This window comes from Dermacentor albipictus, chromosome 4, assembly GCF_038994185.2.
Source record: "Dermacentor albipictus isolate Rhodes 1998 colony chromosome 4, USDA_Dalb.pri_finalv2, whole genome shotgun sequence".
NCBI lineage: Eukaryota > Metazoa > Arthropoda > Arachnida > Ixodida > Ixodidae > Dermacentor > Dermacentor albipictus.
The window spans coordinates 73352988-73380331 of NC_091824.1; the positions used below are offsets into that span (position 1 = coordinate 73352988).

Below are 27344 nucleotides of genomic sequence, written 5' to 3' on the forward strand. Positions count from 1 at the left end.
GGACATGGAGTGTTGCTGAAGCCACTGTACCAACAAAGGGACTTTGTCACAATGTGGGTTTCAGTGGCATTGCCTGCTGTACCGCTGTTAATAACTTCAAGATAATTTGCCTGGGCACCTCTCTTGCTTCCAATATATACTAGAAGTATCAGAGCAATGTATTTATAATCATTTTCAGAAATTTACCAAGTATTGCTTTATACACAGTGCTCAAGTAAATACGACTAAGATGGGGGAAGACGCCGCGAAACTGCGTTGTCTTTAAGGCTGTGCGCACTACAGGAATACGCGCTGGATTAGCGGACAGTATAGAATCACCAGGCTCAGTTATAATGAGGCGTTTGGTAAGCCTGGGGTTCAGCTAAAGGATACGTTGAAGCGTTTGTAAAGTTTTGGATGGATTTCTCGCTGTGGCCTACGAGATTTATAGCACTTCAACTTGTCTTGAGAACTGTCACATATAGCTTCGCTGTATTTCATGAGTGTGTCGCTGTGATTGACATACATCTCCAAATAACGTTTTCATCAGATTTCATGTTTTAGTTTTGTATTTGATAATATAGCCCGAATTATGGATCGCTCGCTCAATTTCAGTACGCATTAGCAGAAGCTAATTCAGTTCTCTTTTTCGTGTTCTACCTTTAAAACAAAGGCTAGACATTGATTGCGAAATCTAATTAGATGAGAGTTATACGAAGTAAGGATAGCATGTTTATCGGCCGAATCAACTTCTCAGCATAGGCATACTAACTAAATTAATAAGTTGGTGCCATGCACGGAAAAGTAAAGATGAACACGCCTAACTTGATGACCGCGGAAGCTCGTTGTCAAAAGGCTAAGGTTACAAAACGAAGTAGCAGCAGCAAGCGAATTGATTTTCGTGCTGCCTTTCCCATCAGCGCGAACTAAGCTTCGAAAACACAGCGCATGGGGAACTCTGCTCCCGCCAGGGCAGGTGGGCGCGGTCGCTTGAGCAGCCTGCCCGTGCACAGAGCGGTTAAACCGTACTCTTACCGATATGCTGGCCAAGTACGTTTCCAAGGACCACCCCGACTGGGACATTGCCCTTCCTTACGTCACATTTACGTATAATCCTTCCCTGCATGACACCGCCGGATTTTCTCCGTTTTATCTACTGTACGGTCGCGAACCGACCTTGCCCCTAGACACGGCACTTCCTCCTGCTGCGATCTCAACAAGCGAGTATACGCGGGACGCCATTGCCCTCGCCGACCATGCACGCCAGGTTGCCCGTACTCGACTGATGGTCTCGCAAACCACTCAGCAGCGTCAGTGCAACGCCCGCCATCGTGACGTACAGTTTTCGCCCGGTGCGCTCGTGCCCCTAAGGTTGCCCGCTCGCCACGTCGGACTTTCAGAGAAGCTCCATTCGCGATACAGAGGGCCCCTACCGCGTGCTGCGCCAGGTGACGTACGAAATTGCTCCTGTGAGTTCAACCTCGTCCTCTGCTCTGGCATCTAGTGATGTCGTGCACGTCCGCAGGCTCAGGGCCTGCTAAACTGCTTCCGAGCCCGGACTTCAATCGCTCCGGGACGGCGCTTTTGCCGCCGGGGGTAGTGCAACGGAAGAGTATTGGCGATGATGAAGAGGCGTGCAGTGTGAAGACGACGACGACGATGAGAAGCTAGCGCGGGCTGCTGCCTCTTGGCCAAGTGCGGCGTATTTCCTTGTAAATATACTTGTATATAGCTGTTCGTCGGCGTCTTCCTACGGAACAATATATTTAAATGACTATATTTTGTTCACCTATTTCTGGAGTTTTGTTATAACATTTTGATGTCTTCCGCTTTAGCGCATCGATACAAAATGCATAGGGCTGTCGTTGCGAAATAAGTCGTCAGCAGTGGGTACCCTTGTGGTCCCTTACTCTGGTTCCAGTGTCTAGTGTGCTGAAAAAGAAGTGACCGTTGGTACTGACTAGCGGTACTTCATGGATGACACATGTCGAAATGGTTGGGCTGGCGGACTGTGAATTGCCAAGGGTCGGAATCGCTTTTGTAAAGCCGCCTTCTTTTGTTCTTATGGCACATAACCTATTCGCATAACATAACTGCTTTCATACTCATAATGAGTGAGTTTCATGTCTTCACTTCTGCACTCGTCCCGTATATGTGGCCGTTCGCATGCACTAGGCCCTCAAATTGAAACGTTCGTTGCAATATTCTTTCTTTACCAGGCATTGGGGTTCTTGTACGAGGACAATTCAGTATGCCTTTGCCCCTATTTTTACTAGCACAAGTAAGGTACATACACGTAATTACAAATATGCGCGCTACCGTACGTACGCTAGACAATTTTTCCACAATGTCCCCACACTGGCTCAGGCATTTGTCCCTTCGCAGCACTAAACTTGTGATGCCCTTGCGGCGGTATTCGTAAGGTTGGCTGTCGAACAGTTGTCGGACTGCTGTATTGACTTAATCGTTGTACGTGAATTGGTATCCTGCAAGGAACTTCTTCAGCGGAGCAAAAACGAGAAAATCACTAAGCCCGAGGCCCGGACTGTATGGCGGGTGGTCTAGACTCTACGAGTGAAATGACCGGAGCGTGTCGGCGCTTCTGATTGCCACATGTGACCTCACATTGTCTTGGAGGAGAACCCCGATTATACATTGAGATTCCCTCTGCGTTTTCGCCTTAAGCAGCCAGCAGACGTGACAGTGTTGAACTGTCGGCATTGCTGTCGGCATTGATGGTTGCACCTTGTGGCATGAAACCCTACATGAGCGGTCCTCGGCGTTCCCACAAGACCTTTTTCACTTTTCTTATAGATGGTACTCAACAGAATATTAAAGCGAAAGCTTTACTGGCCGCGAACTTGCGAATTCGCCGTGGCGGGCCTCCGAGGAGGCACAAGACATAAAACAAGACGTCACAACGCGCGCCTCACTGTGGATATTTCTCTCTCTCGCTCCCTAGTCATTACTCCGCCTGCGCCACAAGTAGCATCGAGCCACAGGTGTTCCGCCGCTGCGCAGCGCCACGCCTTTCACCCGCCGCCGTTTGGTATGACGTCACACCATGTTACTCGTCCTTGCGCTCGCCTCCACTTGCTTCGCCAGCTGCGTCGCATGCCTGATAACATGTCGGCGGATTGAAAAGGAGAGCACGCGTGTGCCGCAACCACACTTGAGGCGGCAGTATGGACGGCGACAATTCTGATAAGCAGGAGGAGGCCTGGAATCGACATCGGAACGAGATTAAGAGGAAACGAATCGCCCAGGAAGGAGACGAACAATGCGCCGAACGACTTGCTAAACGCCGCAACATAGCCAGGCAACCAGATTAACCTGGACATGCAATCAAGTTAAACCAAGGCTAACCATGCTATGCCTTAGCTTTCGCTACCTGTATCCTGGCATAGCTGAGCTCAGCCACTGCCATTTCTTTTTTGTCACAGGTGAATCCGGATTTTCCCACACCGTGCTCTGCTGCTTCGATGCTGATGTGAAATGCAGCGTCCACGTTTCATCGCCAGTAACAATGCGGTCCACGAAACTTTCACCCCCCTCGGCATACCCTAGCTGATGATTAAGTCACGCACTCATTCGCTTGCTTCATCATGTCATCCAACTGGTTAGGCACCCACAGACATAAAGCAATCCAGTACCCTATGGACCCATGATGGATGTCGTAAACACTCCCTTAAAAATGGGAAGCTCCTGAAAAATTTCCTCAAGGTGCCCACGCCAATCTTCTTTCACCATTGTATCCACGGGGGAAGTTTCGTCAATCAGCGACGCACGCGGCCTCACTGAACGCTCATTGTCATGCGAGACTTCACGGCGTTTTGCGAACTGACAACACCACCAAGTCACACTTCTCAAAGCGAGCCACCTTTCCCCATACGTGGGCTGCATTTCCCATTGGATTTCGATGGGCGGTCGTCCTTTGCACCATAGAAAACGAATCACAATTCATTGCTCGTACGCCGTGAGCGTGTGAATCTTCAAGTGACACCAGAGCCGTTCGGCGGAGCTACCGGCACATAAGGGCCGGCCTGTCCAGGAAACGTCCGCCACTGCAAATGGTTATGTTGCATGTTGACTTCGCATTTACAGCGAAAGTTTCGCTAAAACAATTGCGTAAAGACTTTCTTATTCACCTTCGTATAACAGTCGATAAAATACTATGTCGGTGCCTAGAGGGACACATCTGGAGGCAACGGCATCCACCCACTCAGTAGGAAAATATAAGGAATGCGAAGACATTACTACAGCCAATCAACCTTATCCGAAATTTTGGATTTACTGAAGTATTGACCTGTATTAGGCTGCTTGGCGTTTTTATAGTTGACAAGCGAGGAGCACTTGAAAGGCGAATGCTTAGAAGCGCTTAGGTTCATTGCATACCAGTTGAAGGAATCCGGGTCCCTAAGACAATTTAATAAAATTTATTACTTATATTGACATTGCGCCTCAAATACCTACAAATGCAGTGCGAACACAGACAAGCGAGTTGTGTTCAACGTGCGATTCTCTTTAAAGTGTCACTTGCGGTGATGGTCTTCGCAGGCATTTAGAACACCCAACCATTATGCCGGTCACCTCTCCCAGAGGTGAAATGCGAACACACCCGCCGTGATAGCTCAGTGGCTATGGTGTTGGGCTGCTGAGCACGAGGTCGCGGGATCGAATCGCAGCCACGGCGACCGCATTTCGATGGGAGCGAAATGCTAAAAATCTGTGCACTTAGATTTAAGTGCACGTTAAAGAGCCCCAGGTAGTCGAAATTCCCGGAGTCCTCCACTACGGCATGCCTCATAATTAGAAAGTGGTTTTGTCACGTAAAACCCCATAATTTAATATTAATTTCTTTAATGCAAACAAACAGCTCTGGAGTGTTGACAACACGTGTTTTACGGCTCTGTAATGCAAGTGCTCCACTCACTGAGTTTACGAAATAAAAGCAGTTTGAGAGTGTCTTGGTATGTATGTGGGAACTTGTGATATGTGCTGGCCTTCTGTTTTCTATCCGGAGGCTTGTCTCGTCAATGGCACAAACTTCGCGGGGCCCTCGTTCGCATCACCTTCTGCTTCGTAAGCTCGAGGTCGGGAGTTTGACTACGGACCGCGACAGTCACGTTACCTTGACGGTTGATGCAGAAATTGCAGTGTACCATGCTTTATTTCCAAGTCAGTTATCCAGATGGTCAATATTATTTCGGGGCACCCTCTTACGCTGTTCTTCTGTGCTATAAATTATCCCGAGCAACACATTCAATGACTCTCTGCAGGTTATACGAAGTCGCTGTTCAAGCGAAGTCCAATATGTGTTAGCTAAGAGCACGTCTAATAAATTCGTTTTTCATTACCTTACCAAAAGGAGGAATCTGCACATGTGAAATAAAATTTAGTTGTCAAGTTTCCAGCTTCCTGCAAACGTCTCCTCGTGTCACGGTACTCGCACCACATTCTAATAAGCATATAAGAAAGGCGCGTCAGAGGTACATATACACAAAATATTATAACTGTTGTGATTTGCATCAAATGACCATAGGCGATGACGCGTATACTTGCTTCACTGTACAGCAGTATTGCCGTCCAGAGACATTGTCGCACATTGATTATAAGACATGTCAGCCTTTTCATTCTCAATTACTTCTAGGTTCTTCGTTTTTCTTGGAATTCAACATAGATGTTTTCTCGTAGAATAATGCGACATCTGAAGCCGACCGCGTATGCAAAGATCTCGCATAGATGGAAATTTAGGTTGTTACAAACAATTTCGCAACAATCAAGGTCTTGGAAAGACCCATCCGTTTATAGCAACCCAGTGTTCTGCTCATTTCTGTTATAACGAATCGAATGATCCGAAGCGTGTCGGCGTCTCAATGAACCTTTTTTCGATGTATTCTTTTTTTATTGCACGAGGATTTTTCGGGGAGTACCCCAGAAAAATCTGTCCGTCCCGTCATGCCTTATATCTGCAAGATAAATTCATGATCAGCCAAGTTAACACATTTAACTGCTATAATAACGTAATAGCTAGATCATTTGTAATCTTAGAAAAAAAATAGAGGTGACGTCAACGTCACCGCATCGCGGTGGTAACAAAAAAAAAGATGATGGAAAGAAAGAAACTGAAGAAAGATATGCTGTAGTGTGGCAAAAAGAACGCTTGTAACAACTTTCCGGATCGCTTGATATGACACATCTGCACAATAAATGCATAATTGGTCAAATTAACACTTGTAATCAATATAATAGTGTAAAAGTAGGTGATTCGTATAAATGCATAGACATACATGAGCTAGCTAAATAAGTAAGCAACAATGAAGCAGCTGCCGAGCCAAAGAATTTTTGCGCTTTAGTGAACACTTCCCAGAATTTCAGCACCATTTATTTTTGGTTAAGATGTTGCTATGCTCTTGGAAGGTTTGTTTTAGTGCACTCAAAGTGGCTTTGTTATCCCTTATTTATTGTTCAGTTTGGGCCATGGACATAGGCTCGATGAGCATGAATAGTTCAGTGTTACTGAAGAAAAAACAGTTGCCCATGCTCTGAACGGGATAGAAAGTCTTGTTCTCTGAAGGAACGCTGTACGTAGGTACGATTTCACGCACACGCACGCACGCACGCACGCAAACACCTACACACGCACGCACACACATGCACGCACAAAGTACTTGCAACGCATTAGACGTCGCATAGCTTGCCCGCAGTGCAACCTTCGAGGCGTCTAGTATGTAGATTTGTATTTCTGAGGCGTCGTATTGCTTAGAGTGCTTAAAGTCTGTTTTTCGCTGAATAAATATTTCTCTAGTTGTTTCCTCAATTGTCGCAGATGGTTTTTTTTTAATATTGCCGGATTATTATAACCTTTGCGAAGAGGTCTTTGGGAAAGAAGTTTAAACGCCGATAAATAGTTATCTCGAAAGCACTTAATATCACTACCACTAAGGCATCAGATAAAACAGTCCAAAAGAAGCGAAACTTTTGAAACGACAAATCATCCATAAGTGAGTTGTATGCAAAATAAGAAGGGATTAGTTCGAAATATTAACATAAGGCGCACAATACCTATGCACAGAATGTGCCAGGAGGCACCGTTAAAGATTACTACACTGTAAAATAATTTACACCCCGAAGGGTTTTTTTGAGTGTCTATAACTAACCCCCTAGCACCCCTTTCAAAGGGTTTTTAAATGAGCCATCACACCCTTATGCTGGGTATTATTGATTGAAGTAACACCCTTAAGTTGGAAGGTGCTTTGAACAGTATAACACCCTTCGTGTAAAGGGTGCAAGGGTGTTTTCAGGATATTTCTGTGAGGGTGCAAGGGTGTATTGCAGTGTTGAAAGGGTGCAAGGGTGTTTTGAGCAGTTTGTCATAAGGGTGTAAGGGTGCTTTGAAAAGCTTTGTAGAAGCATGCTGCATTGTTTCTAGTGGACGAGCCTGCTTGTGGGGCAAGAAACAAAAGATTTAATACACCAGAGTACGAACAGCTAATTTATTTGTACCTTACTTCTCGTATTCCGCTTTATGAGCTGAAATAAACCTTCTTGCAACACATTTTGGGAGTGATACATTCACATTTAGAAAGAGGTGCTCTAACACACAGGATATATTATATGCTTGCTTGGCGTAACTGAAGTCAAAAGCCCAATAGGCAGCCATCATGGCAGTGGTGCCCTCCTGTGCATCGATGACTCTAGCCAGCTGCCTCTTCTCGGCAAACAAGAAGAGCTCATCAGCAGCTTCAAGGGTATTGCCGCAGTACACAACGCAGGGTGTACATGGCTTGTCTTCATCCTGTAGGAAGACGAAAGTACACTAATCCTTCTGCTCCACTAATATGGGACTACTAAAAGCTTACTCTACTGACAAGACCACAATGCCCTGTTTACTTCCAGAATTGTTATCATTTCAAATGAACAGTGCACATGTGTCGTTTAATAGGCCAACCTCAATCCGTAAATTAAAAGAAATAAATCTGAAATGTAGTCTTTCCTTTGCCTGCAGACCAACACAGTGGCAACATGACTTAAAGAGATACAAAATCATATCTTGTAGGTTTTCTTCAATTCTTTTTGTCGGCAATTTACCTGTAGCCAATTTTCGATTAAATTTATTTTTAGAAGTTACGTACACAGAGAATCAAAATTCAGTGAATTATGCCAGTTCTATGCAACAGAGAAGCTCTTCCAATGAGCGCATTTGCGTTTACACGAATGTGTCAAATGCCGTAGAACAAATGTGATACGATTGCTATAAATTGGAATTATACGTCACTAAAATTATGAGAAATTATACCGATAGTATTATAAATTATGTAAATTGCAAGACATGTCTTACATCGTTATGTGGAACTTTAGCAAACTTACCATATGCACAAACATTGTGTCGACTGCCTTGGGCTCGTTTAAAATTTTGGATAGGAGCTGCAGGATTCGCACAGCCCGTATATCTGAAGAAAAAAAAAACATGAAGTCATGACCTTTTGCCTTCCCAAAACACAATAGAGTGATGCTTCACTTTATGAATTTCGCCTTTCTTTACTACCTTTGTATCAAGCAGACAGAGGCAGCATGCGTGGTACTTGGACTATGTCACTTTGTAATGGTAAATAAAGCGACTTTACATGATTACCCAATAATTAATTTTTAATGCTTTAAGTATGGTATGTATCTATGATGTATTTGATGCACCAGTTTAACAACTTCCAGTTGATAGTACTAGTACAATCTTTGAAAAAGAACAGGGAGGCTCTACCAGCTGTGCCATTAAATGGCACAGCTGATTAGTGACAATGATTAGTTTCAATTAGTGACAATGGTCAGATTTTTAGCAACGAGATGGTCTGCGCTTGAACTGTAAGACCTTCTTTGTGTGTTACTGCTTCTGCAATTGTCAAACAATCAACTGGCAGCTCAATTTGTTCTGTTCGTCGAACCATAGTTACTGTTCAGCATATTTTGCAAAAAGACAGCCAAACAGCGCTACTGCTTGTCGGACATCAGTGACCAGTAATGTCCTATCTCTCCCCACCCCTTCCTTTAAGTTCACTCATGATTCGAATTGGTCTTAAAATAGAAGAGCAGAATTGCAGCTGTGCAAACCTAAATAGCCGCACATCGCAGGCAAATAGGTTAGCAAGCAAAGTCCAATGGAAAGCATATCAAGATTTTGGTGCACACTTGTCACTTACGCTTCCTGCGCCTTGCTGAACCACTTGAAGTGTGGGCCTCAATAACACGCGTTATGTCTTTCTTTTTGGCCCCCAATACTCCTCTCAAAGCGAGGCACTGCGTCTTCTCGAAGCCGCTTTCAACACTTTTTGCGCCATCCTTCTTTATAAGGATGTTGAAGTCTTCAAGGAACTGAAATATAGTTGAAATAAAACATGCACTATACTTTCTAAGCTCACATACAATCAAAACGTCACAGATCGAAACCACCGCTAAAGTAGGCAAGAGTATAATGGACTTCAACTGCAGGCCGATTGCATCAGTGCATAATACATTGCAACTGTAGAGATGAATTGCAAGAATGGACTGACTGCACTGAAAGATGAAGCAAACAAAAACGAATTAGACAGCACCGTTTATGCATATGAGTACAGAGCAGTCCAAGTGTTTTATTCAAGCAGTCGTCTTCCTGCTAGCAATATATCAAGCCCTTCAGTTCCTCAGATTCTCGCTCACGAGCTTACATATACAGTGCAATGCCTGCTGTTGACAGTATTTTCCACACCTGTATGTATGACCGTGAGTGACGATTATTGGGTGACACTCTGACAGCTAAGTTTACTACAGATACACAAACGTCCATGAAAGTGAACAAGAGGAGAGCTGCCACCGTAGCTAAACAGGTATAAAGCATCGCAACTTCATTGCTATCATTGTCATGCAAAAGTTTTGGGTTTTACGAGTCTTTTTTCTCATCTTGATTTCACTTGTCATTAATATTACAGTTCGTTATTTCTTCTGTTCTTTCCTTGATTTATTGTTTATTGGCTTTGTTTTCTTGCAGTATTCTTGCAGTGGGCTTCCCAATAGCTTTTTCCGGTTCATTTCTATCCTTTTTTTTTATCTCAAGGGGTGCATATTCTGCAATTCGGCATTGTAATGTGGAATATTTGAAGTGGTGGTCATCACTTGCACGAGAAATCGCAGTCTAAAGAAATCAATTATTCACTTCTGGGCACATATTTCAATTGTAAAATACAAACCGAGCAGTAACACGGTCATGTCTACTGCGTACAAACCTAAACACAAACACTACTTTCAAAATGTCAATCCTTAAATAGTGCTACAAATTACATTCGCATTTCAGTTACGCTTCCCAGAAGCCTTCCTCCAGCAGTAGCAGTGGCATCACACAAACCAGTGTGAGATATTTCTCCGACATGCATTTAAAGCACGTAAAATAGGGAGAACTGGACAAACGTGGGGCTCTGTGAAAACTCTATCGAAGCATCCGTGAAGCATCCGTGATTTTTTTAGGCAGGTGATCTAGTTTCGTTGATTTGCTTGAATAAAAAAATACGACATTGCACAAGGTTACTGCAATACATTCAACCATAGCACATTCAGTTATGAAATATTGCCTATTGTGGCACAAGTTTTAAGGACTTTGCATTGAAGTGGCCCTATTGTGTACAGAGCCATCAAACCAGTCAGGTACCAACTCGAAATTTACGCAGGACACAGCTCCCTATAGATCACAAGAAGGTGTTTAAGTAAAGAAGCATTGAATAATGCAAGACAACTGATGCAAGGTGAGCGAGGAGATTTATAAGGTCAACGAAGAAGAATTGGCAGCATGAAAAAGATTTGCATGGTGCGAGGCTCCCATGCGCAATGTGTTCAGAACCCTTTCATATTGCAAAAGCATTCTGCAACTGTCGGAAACAAGGAAAGCCAGAGCTTAGAGCTAACTAGCGTTCCCCCTGTCAGAACCTTGCATGCGAGCTGATAACGCACATACTATCAAATTTTTGTTGCTCTCACTGCTTAAGAGGAGAATCAGTGGCATAGAAGATGCACAGCTGTAACAAGGGCATACCAAGAGCACTGAGTGCTCTTTGGTGCTCATTAGGTAAAATGATAACATGCCCAAACAGAAAATGATAAAATGTCCTTCAATGATATAGTTTAGATATTTGATGTTTCTTTCACTAGGACCGATATGTTTATGACATCGCCAATAGTGGAAAATTTTGTGCACACTGAATGAAGTCAACAAGAAAAGGACACAAAGACCAGTGCAGGCTGACAACTGAAGTTTTATTCATAAAAACAGCCCATATATACCCACGAGACTCGTCACATGATCAGCACGCATGGACAACAGAGAATCCGTTCCACATGATAACACACATAACATCATAGTAGAACACTATCGTCTAATATTGAGAAAGTTGATTTCACTTTCATACAAAGCGACAGACGGCTGGCTAACTCAGTCTCCCTGTATTCTAGATATGTGCCAAGCTTCTGCAGTTTCTCTTGTCTAATTAGGACTAACATACAAAATAGTGTTTTTTTTTTAAACAGTAGTTTACACATGCTCAATGAACGTTGTGCACAGTGCATGGCCAAATGCTTACAGGGCCTTCCCTTCAAGCTGGCCAAGTGTTCTCTTCTCTTAACTTTACATTTATGCATCGGCTAGCCTGACCGACATAGTGATGGCCACACTTGAAAGGAAGTTTATATACCACTAATAAGTGCCAGGTGCATCACGTGCACCAGTTTTGAAAATGTAAACAAAATGTGGTATAGAAAATTTCTTTCACGTGTAGGCAGCACTACCTCGGTCATACTGGCCAAGGCATACACGAAAGGTTAGAGTAGTTGACCAGCTTGAAGGGAAGGCCCTATATGCATTTGGCGATGCGCTGCGCACAATGTTCATTGAGCAGCGTAAACCACTGCTTGACAAAACTGCTATTTTGTACGTTTGTCCTTACCAGACAAGAGAAATTGTACAATTTTGGCCCATATCTAGAATACAGGGAGCATGTGTTAGCCAGCCATCTGTCGCTTTGTACGATAGTGAAATCAACGTGCTCAATATTAGGTGATAGTGTTCTATTATGATGTTATGAGTGTTGTTATTATGTGGAACGGATGCTCTGTTACCCATGCGTGCTGATCATTGTGACTAGTCCCGCGGGTATATACGGGCTGTATTTAGGAATAAAACTTCAGTTGTCAGTCTGCGCTGGTCTGGGTCCTTTTCTTGTCGACTTCGTTCAGTGTGCACAAAACTTTCCACAATGAAGTCAAACCAACTAGCCCACCTTTCAGTTTTATTGTATCGCTAACAGTATTATGCATGCATTGTTTTTTCTGCGTCTGCCCATTAAAATTCGCGAGTTTGGTACTCTCTGCTTCATCATCACAATAACGCAACATTTGGCAAGCAGAACAATGTGTGCATGGCAATAGCATGGTCCTCAAATGTCTCATTTATATGCATTTATTTTTTTGCGGTGTAGCGGCTGATGTGCTTGTGCTCTAGGAGAAGCACACATACCCGACTGCACTTTATGCATGCAAATAGCAAGATCAGAGGAACTTTCTTGCGCCTGAGAATAATATTTATTTAGAAGTACAGCTAAGCTGCCACGTTACTTGCCGAAACCTCCAAAAGCTTTTCACTGATAGTTCATGACACATGAGATATGTAATGAAAGCACGCACCCATTCTATGTCCGCCAGGTACGGATACTTCTCCATGGCTACCACAGGTGACATCCGGCACAGTTCCTTAACCCTCGCAGAGTGTGTCAGTTGCAGCCTGGAGAGCATTTGCGGCCTGTCAGGGTTTGCCTTTTTACATTCGGCAACCAGCCAGGCTTCATGGTGCGCAAGACTGCAGCTGTCTTCACCACTGGGCACCAAACGTTGTGACTGCACATCGAAACATGAAATGCATCTTCTCAAGATGGAATGGAATGATAGATGTAATTAATGGAATAGCGATCCTTTAACGAGTATTTAGGTAGAACGTGCAGTATGATGCCCTTACCAAAACGGGTCCCACTTTTCCACGCTGCAATACTTCGGGAGCAGCACCATTGGATGTTCTTGGCCGCTTTGCTGCAGTGCCATACTTCTGTCGGTTAATTACCACTCTATCCGTGGCCAGCTTCCGTCGTTCATTTTTGAACTTTTGCCGCAGCATCACAACCCAAGAAGCCTGCAATTTCAAATAATCTTTAAGAAACCAGCATTCCTTCTTTCGCTTTCATGACTGAAGTGAAGCAAGAAAGCCCCTTTTGGTTCAAAACACCTTAGCACATTACCCAAAAAAGAAAAAAAATATATATATACAGTCACTACACAAAACGTATTTCATCCTAGTCCAATGACTGCCGTATAGCACTCAATGCTCTGCAATAAATGACCAACAGAAGACATCAAATTATTGTGAGGATACAGCGTGCCAGCAGCTCCTATAATGAAGTTTGTTCTTTTTGCATATACAAAATTTTTAACAATTGTGACAGCACATTCGTAATATTTTAACTTGATTGCTCAATGAGGTGGACATAAGCTACACGTTACATCAAAATACATAATTGAATAATTCTCGTTCAGTTTTTAAGAAATTACTTTACAACCAATATTGAACCTTATGGCTTGTAGTCAGTGCAATTGCAAGGCATATCTACTTGCAACAAATTATGAGGCGGGTTTGATGTAAAACATGTAACGTTTCACTTTTTAAAGAAAACACCATTTTATGCACTATATAGAGCACAAAAAATAAACAAAACGCCGATGTACTTCTTTGCCCACTTTTGAAATGAATATCCTGAAACTGGTGTAATCCGAGAAATCACTTCAGGTGAATATGCCTTGTGAACTCATTGGCTACAAATTATAAGTTGCAATATGCCCCAAAATGAGTTAAAACCCAATTAGTAAATTTTCTTTCACTGCTGTACATCACAAGAGATATTGGCAAATTCTGTATAGTCTACAGAACACAGCTGGTGTACTTTTTGTAAACTTAATATGATGCATCACGGTTTGTGTTCAATATTTCAGATATTCTCATATAGCAGCAAAGAAAGATTAGGCTTCTGAGTCACATGTTTGGCCAGCTAACATAAGCTCTATGCTGGCACAGCACATAAATACTACTAACTTGTGTTTTTTCCTCACACCTATGAAAATGACTTTAACGGATTCAGTCGCAACAGTTAATTGTCTTCACATATATGACTGGCAGAGTTTGTGGTACTGTGCCAAGAGCGCTGTCTGCCGTACGACGCATCCAGTGCCGTATATCGCGAAAGCGAATCTATCTTCAAAAGTGATCACCAAAGAGTACCGCCTTTGATATGTTGAAAAAGCACTAAAATACAGGATTAACGCAGAACGACCAGGGAAATAAAAAAGAGCATGCACAAATACCATCTAATGTAAAATACTAAGCAATTAAATACCAGGTCTCAAAATAGCTGGCTCTTAATGCTTCTAATGTGCAGCCTTCTTGCTCTGTATGTATTCTAGCTTGGCTAAAATAAGCACTCGCTAGTTACTATATCCTCCACCTTACAGGTACTTTTCAGAGCTACCGAAGGTACGAGCCATACACAAGCAATATCCTTGCGCAGTATCTAATAGTTCCACATGCTACTACTTAATTAATGGCAAAATTAAAGAGTTGTCATCGCTTGGTACAAGATACGTTACAAGAATAGATGATGTGTTAGGACCTTTGCGCATGCACATCATGTACAGCAAAATTCAGCAGCCGCTCAGCAGACGATGCAGTGCAGATGAACACATCTCGAGGGGCATTCAGCCTTCTCATTGGCTAAGGAGTCCAGCAGCTTCCAGCACTGTAAATTACTTGCGATAGTTTGGGTAAGCACTCGCCAGTCTTCCTATGTGACTTCCTTTTAACCTATATTGCCATTGATTACTAACGGCTATTTCATTACATATATGTATATTTAAAGCTTCATCACAAAGGAGATCACTTACTCTGAGCAGATTAGGAAAACAACATAACTCATGCGTTGGTATCCCAGCCCAACAACAAAAGGAAAAAATACACAGGTATTCTGCGATACCACTCACATGTCCACTGCCACACGGGTCAGCAAGCTCTGGGTAGCGGCACACTAACATGGATGCAGCGCCCTGGTAAAACTTGTGCGACGGATACCTGCAAAATATTTAACTTTCTGCAATAGTACATCTTTCTAAAAGTAAATAAATATTGCAAGTGATTTTTAAATTTCTGCTTGCAAGTTTACTCACATTGTGTGTGCAATCATTTCTTGAAATAAGGAGTCAACAATCCTTGTTGTGATGTATGATGTTATTGGTATGTTCTCCTTCACTACACCATTGAGGAAATGAAGGTCTGGGAGAGCAAAAGCCATCCCATCATCGTCCTCTTGGCTAAACAGCAACAAACGCAGAATTAATTACTGCTACTACACAGCAACAAAACTGCTCATAGTTCTCATGTTATCAGGGCGAATAACAATGTTTTCAAAGGTCAAGCTACTAAGCGCACCAGTGGTATTATACAACCGTTGTGTAATATGTTGGTATCTGCTCAACAATCTGATATTAGGTTTTACTATCACTCCTTAAAGAGACCGACAACCACTTTTTACGGTACTAGTTTTGAAAGATGTTTAGCGCAATATAAACCTTACTGGTCAGAATGTCCAATGCCACAGTGAAAGCACAAGATGTTCCACATTTTCCGCATCTAAACTTATTGATCTGCAGTCGCGAATGTATTATGAATTTGTATGGGGGAAACATGCTGGAAACATTGATAAGCAAGCGCAATAGTTATTCTACGCTGGCGTTGTTGGGAGCCGGCAGGATCTCCAGGTAGTGCTAGTCATGTCGAGCTGGCACCCATTGATAGCATAAACCGATCGCATTTTGCATCTCACAAGGAGACCAGAGAACTTGGGGTACTTATTCGCAAACTTGCACGCGTACAAAAGCCCTCATGTGCGCCGCCATACAATGAGGGTTGCCACAGCTCACCATGGTGTTGGGGTTTCACTCATTACTACGATAGTAACGCCATCTATGTGTTACATTCTTTTAGATCATAAATTCCACATGAAAAAGCGTAAACACCTAAATAATATGCTGATGTTAAGACATACATCATGAAGGGACAGCGCAAGATGGCAAAAGGCAGGAAAAACACAGAACAGCGCTGAACTCATAACTATGAAATCACAACAAACTTTATTAGAAGGCATACACAAACTTATGTACTACCACCCACACCCACGTGTTCTCCCATCATGGCATAAATGTCAGGGCACAGGCATAGACACAAAATCCTGTAATCTAATGCTACAATATGAGGCAGTTTAAAATTCAAATTCACTGTCATACAAATTTATTGATCGCATGCTTACACAACGCAATCTTTTTTCCCCAATATAGTAGGCTTCAATAATCTCCCTCGTAGACTGATTGCTATGCGCGGAACATATTGTGGTGTCTTCATAGATTGGAGTGCACCCATCAGAGCAGTGCCGCGCGACATGCGGGTAGGCATTACCCTTTAGCGAGCGCCTATGCTCTGATAATCTAATGTTTAGGCATCGGCCTGTTCCGCCGATATAGACGGGACTGCAGGAAAAAGGAAGCTCATAAACAACTGCCATTCTACAGTGTACAGGTGGGGAGGTGTGCTTAACAGTGTAGCCTTTCCCAGCATGAATGGCGACAACCTGGTACAACTTCCTATCAATCTTACTGCAAATTTTAATCATCTTGTTAGGGGCAGCAGAAAGAACCTTTACATCAAACCTGCCTGCTACATTCCTGAGGCTGTGCGATAGTTTACATATGGAATTATATCTACTTTACTTTTCTTGTCAGCAAGCTCTGGATTATTCATTCTTGTGGGCGCTCCTAATTTTACACGCTTAGCAAGCTTCGGTACAGTCATGCGGATGGCATCCTCCCGAAAACGTGCCGTTCTTAAACGCCTCCAGTTTAAAAAAAAAACTTGGAAGTCTGGTGAAAACAGAATTTCGAAATTGCGGGAAATATAACCAAAAAAGCAATGCCCTTTTTTACCAACTTCCAATGTGCAGAGTTAAAACTTAAAATTGTTTTTTCTGACTTTGGACAAAACATCCCGCACACTTGCTTATCAGTTCGGTTAAGCCTTGTATCTAAAAATTGTAGCTCGTTCTTATCTGGCATGCACTTAAAATCTAACCCTGGGTAACATTTAATGAATACTTGAAGTACATCATGAACCATTTGTTGGAAATGAGAATTCTTCACAAAGGCCAGAAAATCATCAACATATCTTAGCACATTGATTGTTTGGTCATCTAGGGTACTATCTAGCATAGGTGCTCGCTAATGGGCAATGCCTACTCACATGTCGCGTAGCACTGCTCTGAGCATGGGTGCACTGCAATCTATGAAGACACCACAACACATTCCGCGCATAGCAATCGGACTACAAGGGCGATTGTTGAGGCCTAATATATCAGGAGGCCTACTATATCAGGCCTACTATCGCATTGTGTAAGCATGCCATCATTAAATTTGCGTGACAGTGAACTTGAATTTTTAAACTGCCACATAGTGCAACAATAGATTACAGGATATTGCATTTATGGCTGCACGTTGATATTTATACCATTGATAGGAGAGCATGTGGGTTTGGGTTGTGGTACATAAGTTTATGTATGCCTTCTCATTTCAGCGCTGTCCTGTGCGTTTCCTGCCTTTTGTCTTCATCGTCTTGCGCTGCCCCTTGAAAATGTTCAACCAGTAGCAACTCGCCCAAATGTCGATTCTTCTACTTAAGCAATACACATGGTGCACCTAATATTTGCCCTATGTACAGAAATCATGTTTACGTAGTCAGCTGTCTACTTTAGTATAAAGGTTCCACTCCAAGGTGGCACTGTATGCCGTTTTTCTAGACATTCTGGGCCCCTTTATATTTCCTACATAAACCATGAACGGCATGCTCAATTCAAGATCTATGAATTATCACCGTTTCAATTCCATCCACATTTCGTGGCATGTTATGCGCGGTTGTCGGTCCCTTTAACTTGCTCTTAAAAAAGTTTATTGTGTAAACGAAAGTGTGCAGCACACAAAGCAAGTTTGTTAGCAGAAAAGTGGTTAGGTTGAAATGTTGCAAACAAGCATAATTTCAAGCAACCAGAACTGATATTGACAGCTGCGTTTTACTGCTCTGAATTTAATATACTCGATGTCCTATACACCAAAGCAAGTTTCCCAGTGTTGTCTGCAATATAACACGCATGTAGCATATTGTCGACAATGCCAGAAAACTTCCATCACAGCGGAGCACTCTTCATGTTGACTAAATCCTATCTCGGTTTGCTGCTGCTGCATTATACCAAATACATATTGCAAATTCATCTATATAGCACAGTAGAAATCAGAATCCAATCTTCCAGACCCGCCCATTGTGGAAATTATGTAAGCTAATTGTGATTTCACAATACCGCAAAAATTATTGCAGATACACAAGCAAAGCAAGGACTGGTTATACTTTAGTAAGGTTAGGCATGGGAGCCATGCTCAGCACTCTGTACCTTGAAGCGATGTTGAAACTTCTATCAAGGCTGCTTGCTGAATTCTCTGGACCATATAAACTCGGCTCCTGCAAAGAGCAAATAAGTGTCGTTGGTCTGATACACAATGCTATGACACACAAAATGGAATTCAAACAAACTTTTACTTAAACCTAAACTTGTGCCACCATGACATCTCACCGACTAGACTGTCACTGATGCAGTCCATGATTTGAACGATCATAGTCATCAGCCCATTTTAAGTCCCCTGCAGGACGAAAGCCTCTCCCTACGATCTCCAATTACCCCTGTCCTGCGCCAACCGATTCCAACTAGCGCCCGCGGATTACCCAATTTCATCGCCCCACATAGTCTTCTGCCGTCCTCGACTGTGCTTTTCTTCTCTTGGTACCCATTCTGTAAACCTAATAGTCGAACGGTTATCTAGCCTGCGAATTACATGACCTGCCCAGCTCCATTTGTTTCTCTTAATGTCAATTAGAATATCGGCTACACACGTTCACTCTGGGATCCAAACCGCTCTCTTCCTGTCTCATAACATTATGCCTAGCATTCTTCGTTCCATCGCTCTTTGCGCGTTGCTTAACTAGTCCTCAAGCTACTTTGTCAGTCTCCAAGCCTCTGTCTCATATGTCAGCACCGGTAAACTGCACTGATTGTAAACCTTCCTTTTCAATCATAATGGTAAGCTTCCAGTCAGGAGCTGACAATGTCTGCCATGTGCGATACAACAACACATTTTTATTCTTCTATGAATTTCCTTCTCATGATCAAGGTTCCCTGCGATTAGTTGACCTAGGTAAACGTACTCCTTCATAGACTCTAAAGGCTGTCTGGTGATCGTGAACTCTTGTTCCCTTGCCAATCTATTCATCATTATCTATGTCTTCGGCATATTAATCTTCAACCCCACTCTTCCGCTCTCTCTGTTAAGGTCCTGAACCATTTGTTGTAACTCGTCTGCAATATTGCTGAACCGAACAATGTCATCGGAAAACCGAAGGTTGCCAAGATATTCGCCGTCGATCCTTACTCCTAAGCCTTCCGAGTTTATTAGCCTGAATACTTCTTCCAAGCACGCAGTGAACAGCATTGGAGAGATTGTGTCTCCTTGTCCGACCCCTTTCTTTAAAGGTATCTTCCTACTCTTCTTGTGCATAATTAAGGGAGCTGTGGAAACTTTGTAGATATTTCCCAACATATTGGCGTAAGCGGTCAGTAATCCTTGATTATGTAATGACTGTTGGTATCTCTACTGAATCAAATGCCTTTTTCGTAATCTATGAAAGCCATAGAGAGAGGCTGATTGTGCTCTGCGGATTTCTAAATAACCTGCTTGATGACATGGATGTGATCCATTGTAGAGTATGCCTTCCTGAAGCCAGTCTGTTCCCTTGGATGACTAAAGTCCAGTGTTGCCCTTATTATATTGCAGATTATCTTGGTGAATTTTTTATATAACACTGGGAATGTAGTCAAGAGTTCGACGAAAGTTCGTCTTGTCGTACGGGTCCCGAGACGTTTCTGTGTTATTTTCACCTTGACTTCGTCAGTGACCGCAATTTCTTCATAACACTGGGAGTAAGCTAATGGACCTGTAATTTTTCAATTCTTTAAGTCTCCCTTCTTGTGGATTAGTCTAATGTTTGCATTCTTCCAGTTTTATGGTACCCTCGCAGTCAATAGACACTTCGTGTAGAGACGCCAGTTTTCCATGCATTATTTCTACTGCATTTTTGAAAAAATCGACTGTTATTCCATCTTCTCCTGTCGCTCTACCCCGTTTCATGTCTAGCAAGGCCCTTCTGACCTCATCGCTAGTTATAGGAGTTTCTGTACCCTGCTCATTACTGCCTCAAATGAAGGCGTTCCGACTCCTCTGGGTACTGTACAGGGATGTATATAATTCTTCCACTGCTGTTACCATACCGTCGAGATTGCTGATAAAACGACCCTGTTTATATTTCTGTGCATACATCTTGGTTTATCCTATGCCAATCCATCAGTGCAAATATTGTCATTCTGTACTAGTGTCCCAAGGATCACTGAAGGATGCTCGAGCAACTTAACAGCAAGATGCATGCATGACGCACAAGACAAGGCCTTTTCCCAACTTCAGGTATAGGGGGCACACTCAGTGGTCCACCTGGAGCACTCTGCCTTTTTAAAAAATGAATTTGCACAGCTAGTGCAGATACTAGAACACATTTAAACTGCTGCCTCTGTATTGACAGCATGAACTGATTTGTTTATTTGACAATGACTTCTATCTACCTCTTAGGACTGGGACACCTGAATGTAGAGAATTTTAAAGGAAAGTTTTATTTGATTAAAAGCTGTGCCATAAACAAGATGAGCTGGGAAATGGAGCCAAAACGTCGCAAACCTGGCATTCTCACAACTACCAGTAAGCAGAAAGATGCAAATGCGTGAGCGACTCCTCTCAAGTCCTGGATCACTTTCTAAATCGTAGCCCTACCTGTTTTATAGTTCAATGCATAAATACAGGCGTTAACTTGAATGGTGCACCCCTGACTCCTGTTTGCTTTTACACGCAATTGGAATCGTGTGCACACAAAGTTTGTTACAGGCTACCAGTTGGGTCAATGTATCGCAAGTGTACCAGTTCGCTTGTTTTTAACGAACTTACCTGCGGAACTGATTCTCAAATACGTTGGAGCGGCAGCCCTAAATTAAATGTGAGGATTTGGATTATCAGACATGCGGTAGTGTGGGCCTCTGGAATAATTTTGACCACCTGGGGTTCTTTAAAATGGACCTAAATCTAAGTAAACAGGCATTTTTGCATTTCGACCGTATCGAAATGCAGCCACCATAGCAGGGATTTGGTCGATTGACCTCGTGCTTAGCATCGCAACACCATAGCCATTAAGCGACACGGCGGGTATCGGCAATCTTTTATGACGGTTATAATTGTTTTAAAGCTATATACATCGTGTTCAGCCAGGAGAAAGAAACAGAATGCAGGCAATGATAAATTTCACGAAAGAAAAACTAATTGTGCTATAAGAAGTAGTGTAGAATTGTGGGCTTCTTAGGTATGTATAATAGCTGTTCGAAAAAATGCATTTTGACGTATTGCGGCATTGATTAGGCATTGCAGCAGCATGGTTTGTTATAAACGAGAAAAATGTTGTTTAACTGAACAATCATCGTGTTGCACAAACATTCACTTATTTCACCTTTGCTGCACCGCAAATCGGTCAACATGTTAGACGGGCTTGCTTCCCACAAGCCCGAAAGATGAAAAAAAAAATGTAAAAGGCAAGCTAGTCTAACATTCTGAGCGATGTGCTTTGCTGCAAAGGTGACATATTTGTGCGTCACTGCAAAGGTTCAGTTCAACAAACTTCGTCTCATTTATATCAAAGCGTGCTATAAATGGTCCATATATCTCTGGATCGAACCCCGACCACGGCGGCTGCATTTGAATGGGGACGAAATGTGAAAAACCTGTATCCTTAGATTTAGGTGCACGTTAAAGAAACCCGGGTGGTCTAAGTTTCCAGAGTCCCCCACTATACGGCGTACCTCATAATCAGGTTGAGGTTTTCGCACCTCAACCCACATAATTTCATTCTGATCGAAATGCTCTACATACTATATTTTTATTTCGACTGCTGAAATGTGTAGTAATGTATGGTGCAATAAAAATCGCAATGCATCTGTTGGTAATTTTTATCTGTGCCTTGGAATAAGAAAACTGCCAGTAAATTATTTGCAATAGTAATGAAAGATTGGTGCCTTTATACTGCAGTATTAGGTATGAATAATAATCTTGTAAAATATTCTGCATAGCATACTTTCACTTGCGCGTGCAAAGTTCTGAGTGCCCTCATGGCATCTTTTCTTTTTTTCAGAAAAGGATCTCTTGGCATTCAGGTGAAATACCGCGATTTTTATAATAATCTAAAGTTGTATTCCTTAATGTGAACTTGGCTATCAGGGTGCCCAGGTGCATAAATCTGCATTGCATTTTTCACAATTAAATTGAACAGACCAAGCAGCCCATCTACACACATAAAACAAAAATTTAGCAAAATATGCAGAAACAATAGTTAAAGGGTACTGCAAGGGAAATCATACCATTCATAGGAATCAGCTGCTGACATTCACCATTAGCTTCACCACAAATGTAAAAGCTATGGGCAGATACTGCAGTGCCTACAGTAACAAATGTGGCCAGTGTCACAAGCAATCAGCACATACTTTTCATTAGGAGCTCAACTGTACATTCACTGTGCAATACTACATTGCAAAATACAAGATAATCCAACAATGTATAAAACAATGCACTAGTATTATTATGACCAGCATTTTTGAAAATTGCAACCTGCAATGTAAAACCCTCTCCAACCAGCTTTACACAATTATATACTTTATTTTTCCTTTGAAAAATACCATACTTACTCGAATTTAATGCACACCTTTTTTCCGATAAAACGGGCCCAAAAATTGCACGCGCGTTAGAATCGAGTACGACCCTAAATCCACGTTACCATATCGCCATTGGCAATCGAAAAATTGCCTCTTCCTACGCGCTTCTAGCCTAGCTGCCGTAACTTCCTTCATGTGCAGACTTCCATGTTGTACGTGTAACCAGGCGCTGGTGTAACCTAGTCTGCCGCCTGTCTTCCCATTTTCTGCGTTTATTCAATCAGCTGGAGGCGCCAACTGCGAAGACACGCCGAGTCATCATGATGCCGCATTTAAGGAAAGTTATGTGCGCGGAGACGGACGGAAATCGGGCCACATCACGAGCGTTTGGAGTTCCTGAAACTTGCGTGCTGGACTGCCGCAAACTGAAGAATATTTTCGCCAGCAAAGCAACAAGGAAGGGTATCAGAGGACCGAAGCAGGGCCGCTTCGCCGAAATAGAAGAGCTGCTTGCGGTATATGTGCAAGAGCAGTGACCGGCACAGCGGCTTGTCACGAAAGATCTGCTCAAAGTACGGGCGATTCAGTTAGCCGTGCAGGAAGGGGCTAACGCGGAGTGACTCCAATATCATGGGTTCGCGGTACTGAAATATTTCTATCTCTGCTATTAATGAGGCGACTTGAAAAATTTTTGCGGCAGAACGCTCCCTAGAGGACAAGTAACTTCCAGTGCATAACGAAAATTTCCTATAGGGCCTGGTGAGGGACCCTTTATTGTGACATGCCTCAAGCAGTTTGCGTGCTTTTTATCTCTGCTCTTGCCAAGAGCTTTCATAATGCCAACGTGTGGCTTGCACTTGTCCAAATTGGATGTCGCAGTACATATTATCATTAGATACCTTTCATTAGGCCGCTGCTTCCTGCACATGGCAGGTGTTAGCCCTGGCGTGCCCAGTTTGACACAAATGCCAACAACACAAGAATGAAGGCACCATAATTGTTTCAATGTGCAGCACTCACCTCTTCAATGCATACTTCTGCCTCATGTACTGGCTTGACAACTCGCACAACAGCCATATCAGGGATAGGATCCTCGTCCAACAAATCCACAAAATCATTGAAGTCTTTGTCAAAAATCTGTAGAAAATATAATATTCTGCATCAGAAAAACAATACGACACGAACCACAATATTCAATTTTGACCTGCGTTATGATCCCAGAAGACTCAAGAGCTGCTATCATGTCTTACCGGCTCCTTTAGATATTTAGCTAGTTGTACAATATTTACATCCCTTCAACAATGCACAGTGCTATAATTTATAAAATTTGCTCTATCAACTACCTTATCGCACTTGCATCCCTTTAAAACACTCTCAGTGCTCAGCGATTCAAACACAATAATTCGCCCGCAAGGTAGCCGATGCTTTTTGCGCCATAGATGGGATCAGAGTGATCGTTGGGAGGCCAAATGCGTCGCAATGAGTCACGACAAATACCCTTACCTTCATCGAACACTACAACGCACAAGTTCGGTGTCCCCAGCTCCCAGCGCTGGGCAAAAAGCATCGGCCGCCATGCGGGCTCATTATCATGTTTGAACCCCTGAGCATTGCAAGGTGCTGTAAAGTACCACATTTCTGTCTTTCCACAAACAGTATACTAAAATTGTCACAATGCGCCAGAGAATCCAAAACAGTAATTTCTCATTCGCAAGCTTCTCTGTTGACCGGACTGTGAATTGTATTACATGAATATAAAAGAATAATGAAGCCTCATTTTTTTATGAACTGAGAAGTACACACATTCCCTCTCAATTTGTTTAGAACTAAAAAAAAGTTATATACGATTTTCAATACTGTTTTAAAGTTTCAGTTGTTCAGAACGTTCTAACCATAGGTCGGCCTAGTGACTCAACACTACACTCATCGCCGACTTCACGGGATTGAGATACAGCGTTAATGAGTGCCGGTGAGTGTGAACTGATCCGTACACGAGACTTAATGGGAATACGAACGAGTGTCGGTGACAGTTACTTCAGTGTGAAATTGAGCGAGTGTTGGCGTGTGCGAGTAGATGCATGTGTGAGCAAGTGCCAGTGAGGGGGAGTAGACCGAGTATGAGCGTGAACGGGGGCTGCAGGTGTGACGTGACTAAGAACACGAGTGAGTGTTGGTGAGTATGAGTGGCTGGGAGCGGTAACGTAAGTGCACATGGGTGTGAGTATACATGGCCTGCTTAAATATCGGTGAACAAGTAGGAGAAAATCGGCTTATTCAGCCGACCTACGCTTAAAACGGTTAAAATTCGTGAAGCTTACCTGAAATCTGTCGGTATCAAAGTTGATCTCTGCAGCCAGAAGACTGCAAACACTGGCAGATGCCTTGAGAGCACGCAAATTGGGCTCCTCTGTAAGCCGCATCTTCCTCCGAGCCCCATTGGCACCCACAGTCACTAGGCATGTGACAGCAGTCATGTCACCTCGATGAACGCAATCGAGCTTTGCAAAAGCGGACTGGCGTTACAGACGACGCAGGTGCAGTGAGACGTTGAAGTGATGCAGATCGTCGCGAAGCAGCCACTACAACGCTTTGAAATGACGAACCGCACGACTGGGTCTTATAAACCATCCTCACCGCCATGCCGGCCATCTTGAAAAGTGGATGTTGGTGCTGATTGGACTGCCTTCTTTGGACCGAGCATGCGAACGCAGGGAGCGAGGGGAACGAGGCCTGCCCAACACACTCACACTCGCGCGCACACGCACAGATACAAAAAAGGCCGACACACAAAAGAATAAAAAAGGGAAAGCAGGCCGTTCAAGTAGGCGCTACACCGATAGCAACCCCCCCCCCCCCCTTGGATGAAGCTGACGTATGCTGCCTGAAACCTACTCTCCCTTTCCCCCTCTATTCCCTCATCTTTCATCCCCCGCCCCCATCCCTAATACGCTGCGCCGTGCTCCCACATGGGCTGCAGAATTAGGCGTACTTTCCCTCTCCCAAATCACGAAGAACTAAACAAGCATTCAGCTGCTCGATTGAAGCGGTGTGCAAATCCATGCCCCATGTGACGGCGCTTTCTGGATAACAAAGCCAGATCTCGAAGGCAATGCTTATAATAGAGGAAGATTGCCCAATGAGCCAGTTGGTTCGACATAATTAACGTGGTTGCGCAAAGCGACGAAGGGACAGGACTTAAGCGGGCAAGGTGTCCTGCGTTGCTTTTATTGCTTAAGTCCTGTCCTTGCGTCGCTTTGAGCAATGCTTAAGCTTACTGCATAGGCGAAAACCATTTTGCGAGCCTGAAACACGAAATAAACACATTGTTTTAAAAAATTAGGTATTCAAATTCTGCGCACAGCGTCAGCTTCCTTGAAAGAACAGAAACAAACTTTGAAGGCACGCTTTAGTGGACTATATATAGTCGTCATATTTTGGACCCCACTCATTGCGAGTAAGAGGGTTTTGCATGGCCTTCGAGATCGTCGCTTGCAGTCACAGAAACAGAACTTCACTTTCACTAACCTAAATTAATCTCAAAAGCTTAGTCTCTTCTGCCGCATGTACTTTTTCGGTATCGACTGAAGGAGCAAAGCACCAAAACAGAATTTGGAATTTGTGTAATGGCGTGCTGATTGCGCAAACAAACGCTGCTACAAAAAAAAGAAAGAAAAGGAAGAAAAATAGGGTGGAGGACAGACATTTGAAGCCATATTGCCCTTGGCAACGTCATAGAGGCGGTAGGAGTGCTGCGCTGTACGCCTCGTTCCAAAATCTGGCTAATTCAGAGCTCTCAGGCAGACATACTTCGTAAAGAATAATTAACTATAAGACATAGGCTACTCAGTACCAGGCTAGAAAATTCAAGAAATTGAATAACGTTTTAATTACTCGTTTGCGAGAACTGAATCTATGTATAGTGCGCCAATTACTAATGAATTAACTCGTTGCTTCCAAGTTTCAAGTTCTTGGTGAGTCGCGTGTTGCGAGAAAAAGGCTTCTGCGTTACGAAAATCAAATCGTATTATTCCAAAGTACACCTCAGTTTATTTATCCTAAAACAGCTTATTTATTCCAAACTAACCTGTGAACCATCATACACAGGAACATACTGCACAAATGTTATATTAGACGTTGTGCTTCTATTTTCGACGCACAAAATGACTTCGAAAAGGTTTCGCGCGTTGTCGTAGTTGCCAGAATGGCAGTATTCCGCATTTAAAAGATTTTGTAGCTGCTTACGCTTCGATTCTTTTCGCGGCATTGCGTAGCCAAGAGAAAAATTGTAAAAATATATACGTGAGACTTACTTAAAATGAATTTACTTGGAAACTATGGAACTCACAGAGAACAGCAAAGTCCTGCCACACAGCT

The 27344-nt window shown here is 43.1% G+C and overlaps 2 protein-coding genes across 3 annotated transcripts in view; one reads left to right on the forward strand and one right to left on the reverse strand.

Annotated features, from left to right (window-relative positions):
- LOC139059539 (uncharacterized) overlaps window positions 1–27344 on the forward strand; it is a 554371-nt gene that overhangs the window by 95928 nt on the left and 431099 nt on the right. The window lies entirely within an intron of this gene.
- On the reverse strand, window positions 7461–25805 carry LOC135913300 (uncharacterized). Of its 2 annotated transcripts, none has more exons than XM_070538078.1 (10): window positions 25289–25805; window positions 23991–24107; window positions 18573–18640; window positions 15253–15396; window positions 15070–15157; window positions 13004–13174; window positions 12676–12885; window positions 9174–9345; window positions 8350–8432; window positions 7461–7770 (listed from the first exon to the last, which is right to left on the reverse strand). In XM_070538078.1, exons 1-10 carry the CDS (start codon window positions 25442–25444, stop codon window positions 7642–7644), a joined length of 1338 nt encoding a protein of 445 aa, XP_070394179.1. In that variant the 5' UTR covers window positions 25445–25805; the 3' UTR covers window positions 7461–7641. The 2 variants fall into 2 exon arrangements, with proteins under 2 accessions (XP_070394179.1, XP_070394178.1); XM_070538077.1 differs by having other exon boundaries at window positions 7461–7777.

What these genes read in the sequence shown, in the direction of transcription:
- LOC135913300 (XM_070538077.1), bottom strand. Translation starts at nt 25,444, where the DNA reads ATGACTGCTGTCACATGCCTAGTGACTGTGGGTGCCAATGGGGCTCGG. An exon ending in GAAATGATTGCACACACAAT is followed by an intron (nt 15,158 to 15,252) that starts GTGAGTAAACTT and finishes AATATTTTGCAG; the next exon opens with GTATCCGTCGCACAAGTTTT. An exon ending in TTCAGCAAGGCGCAGGAAGC is followed by an intron (nt 8,433 to 9,173) that starts GTAAGTGACAAG and finishes TTTTTTCTTCAG; the next exon opens with ATATACGGGCTGTGCGAATC.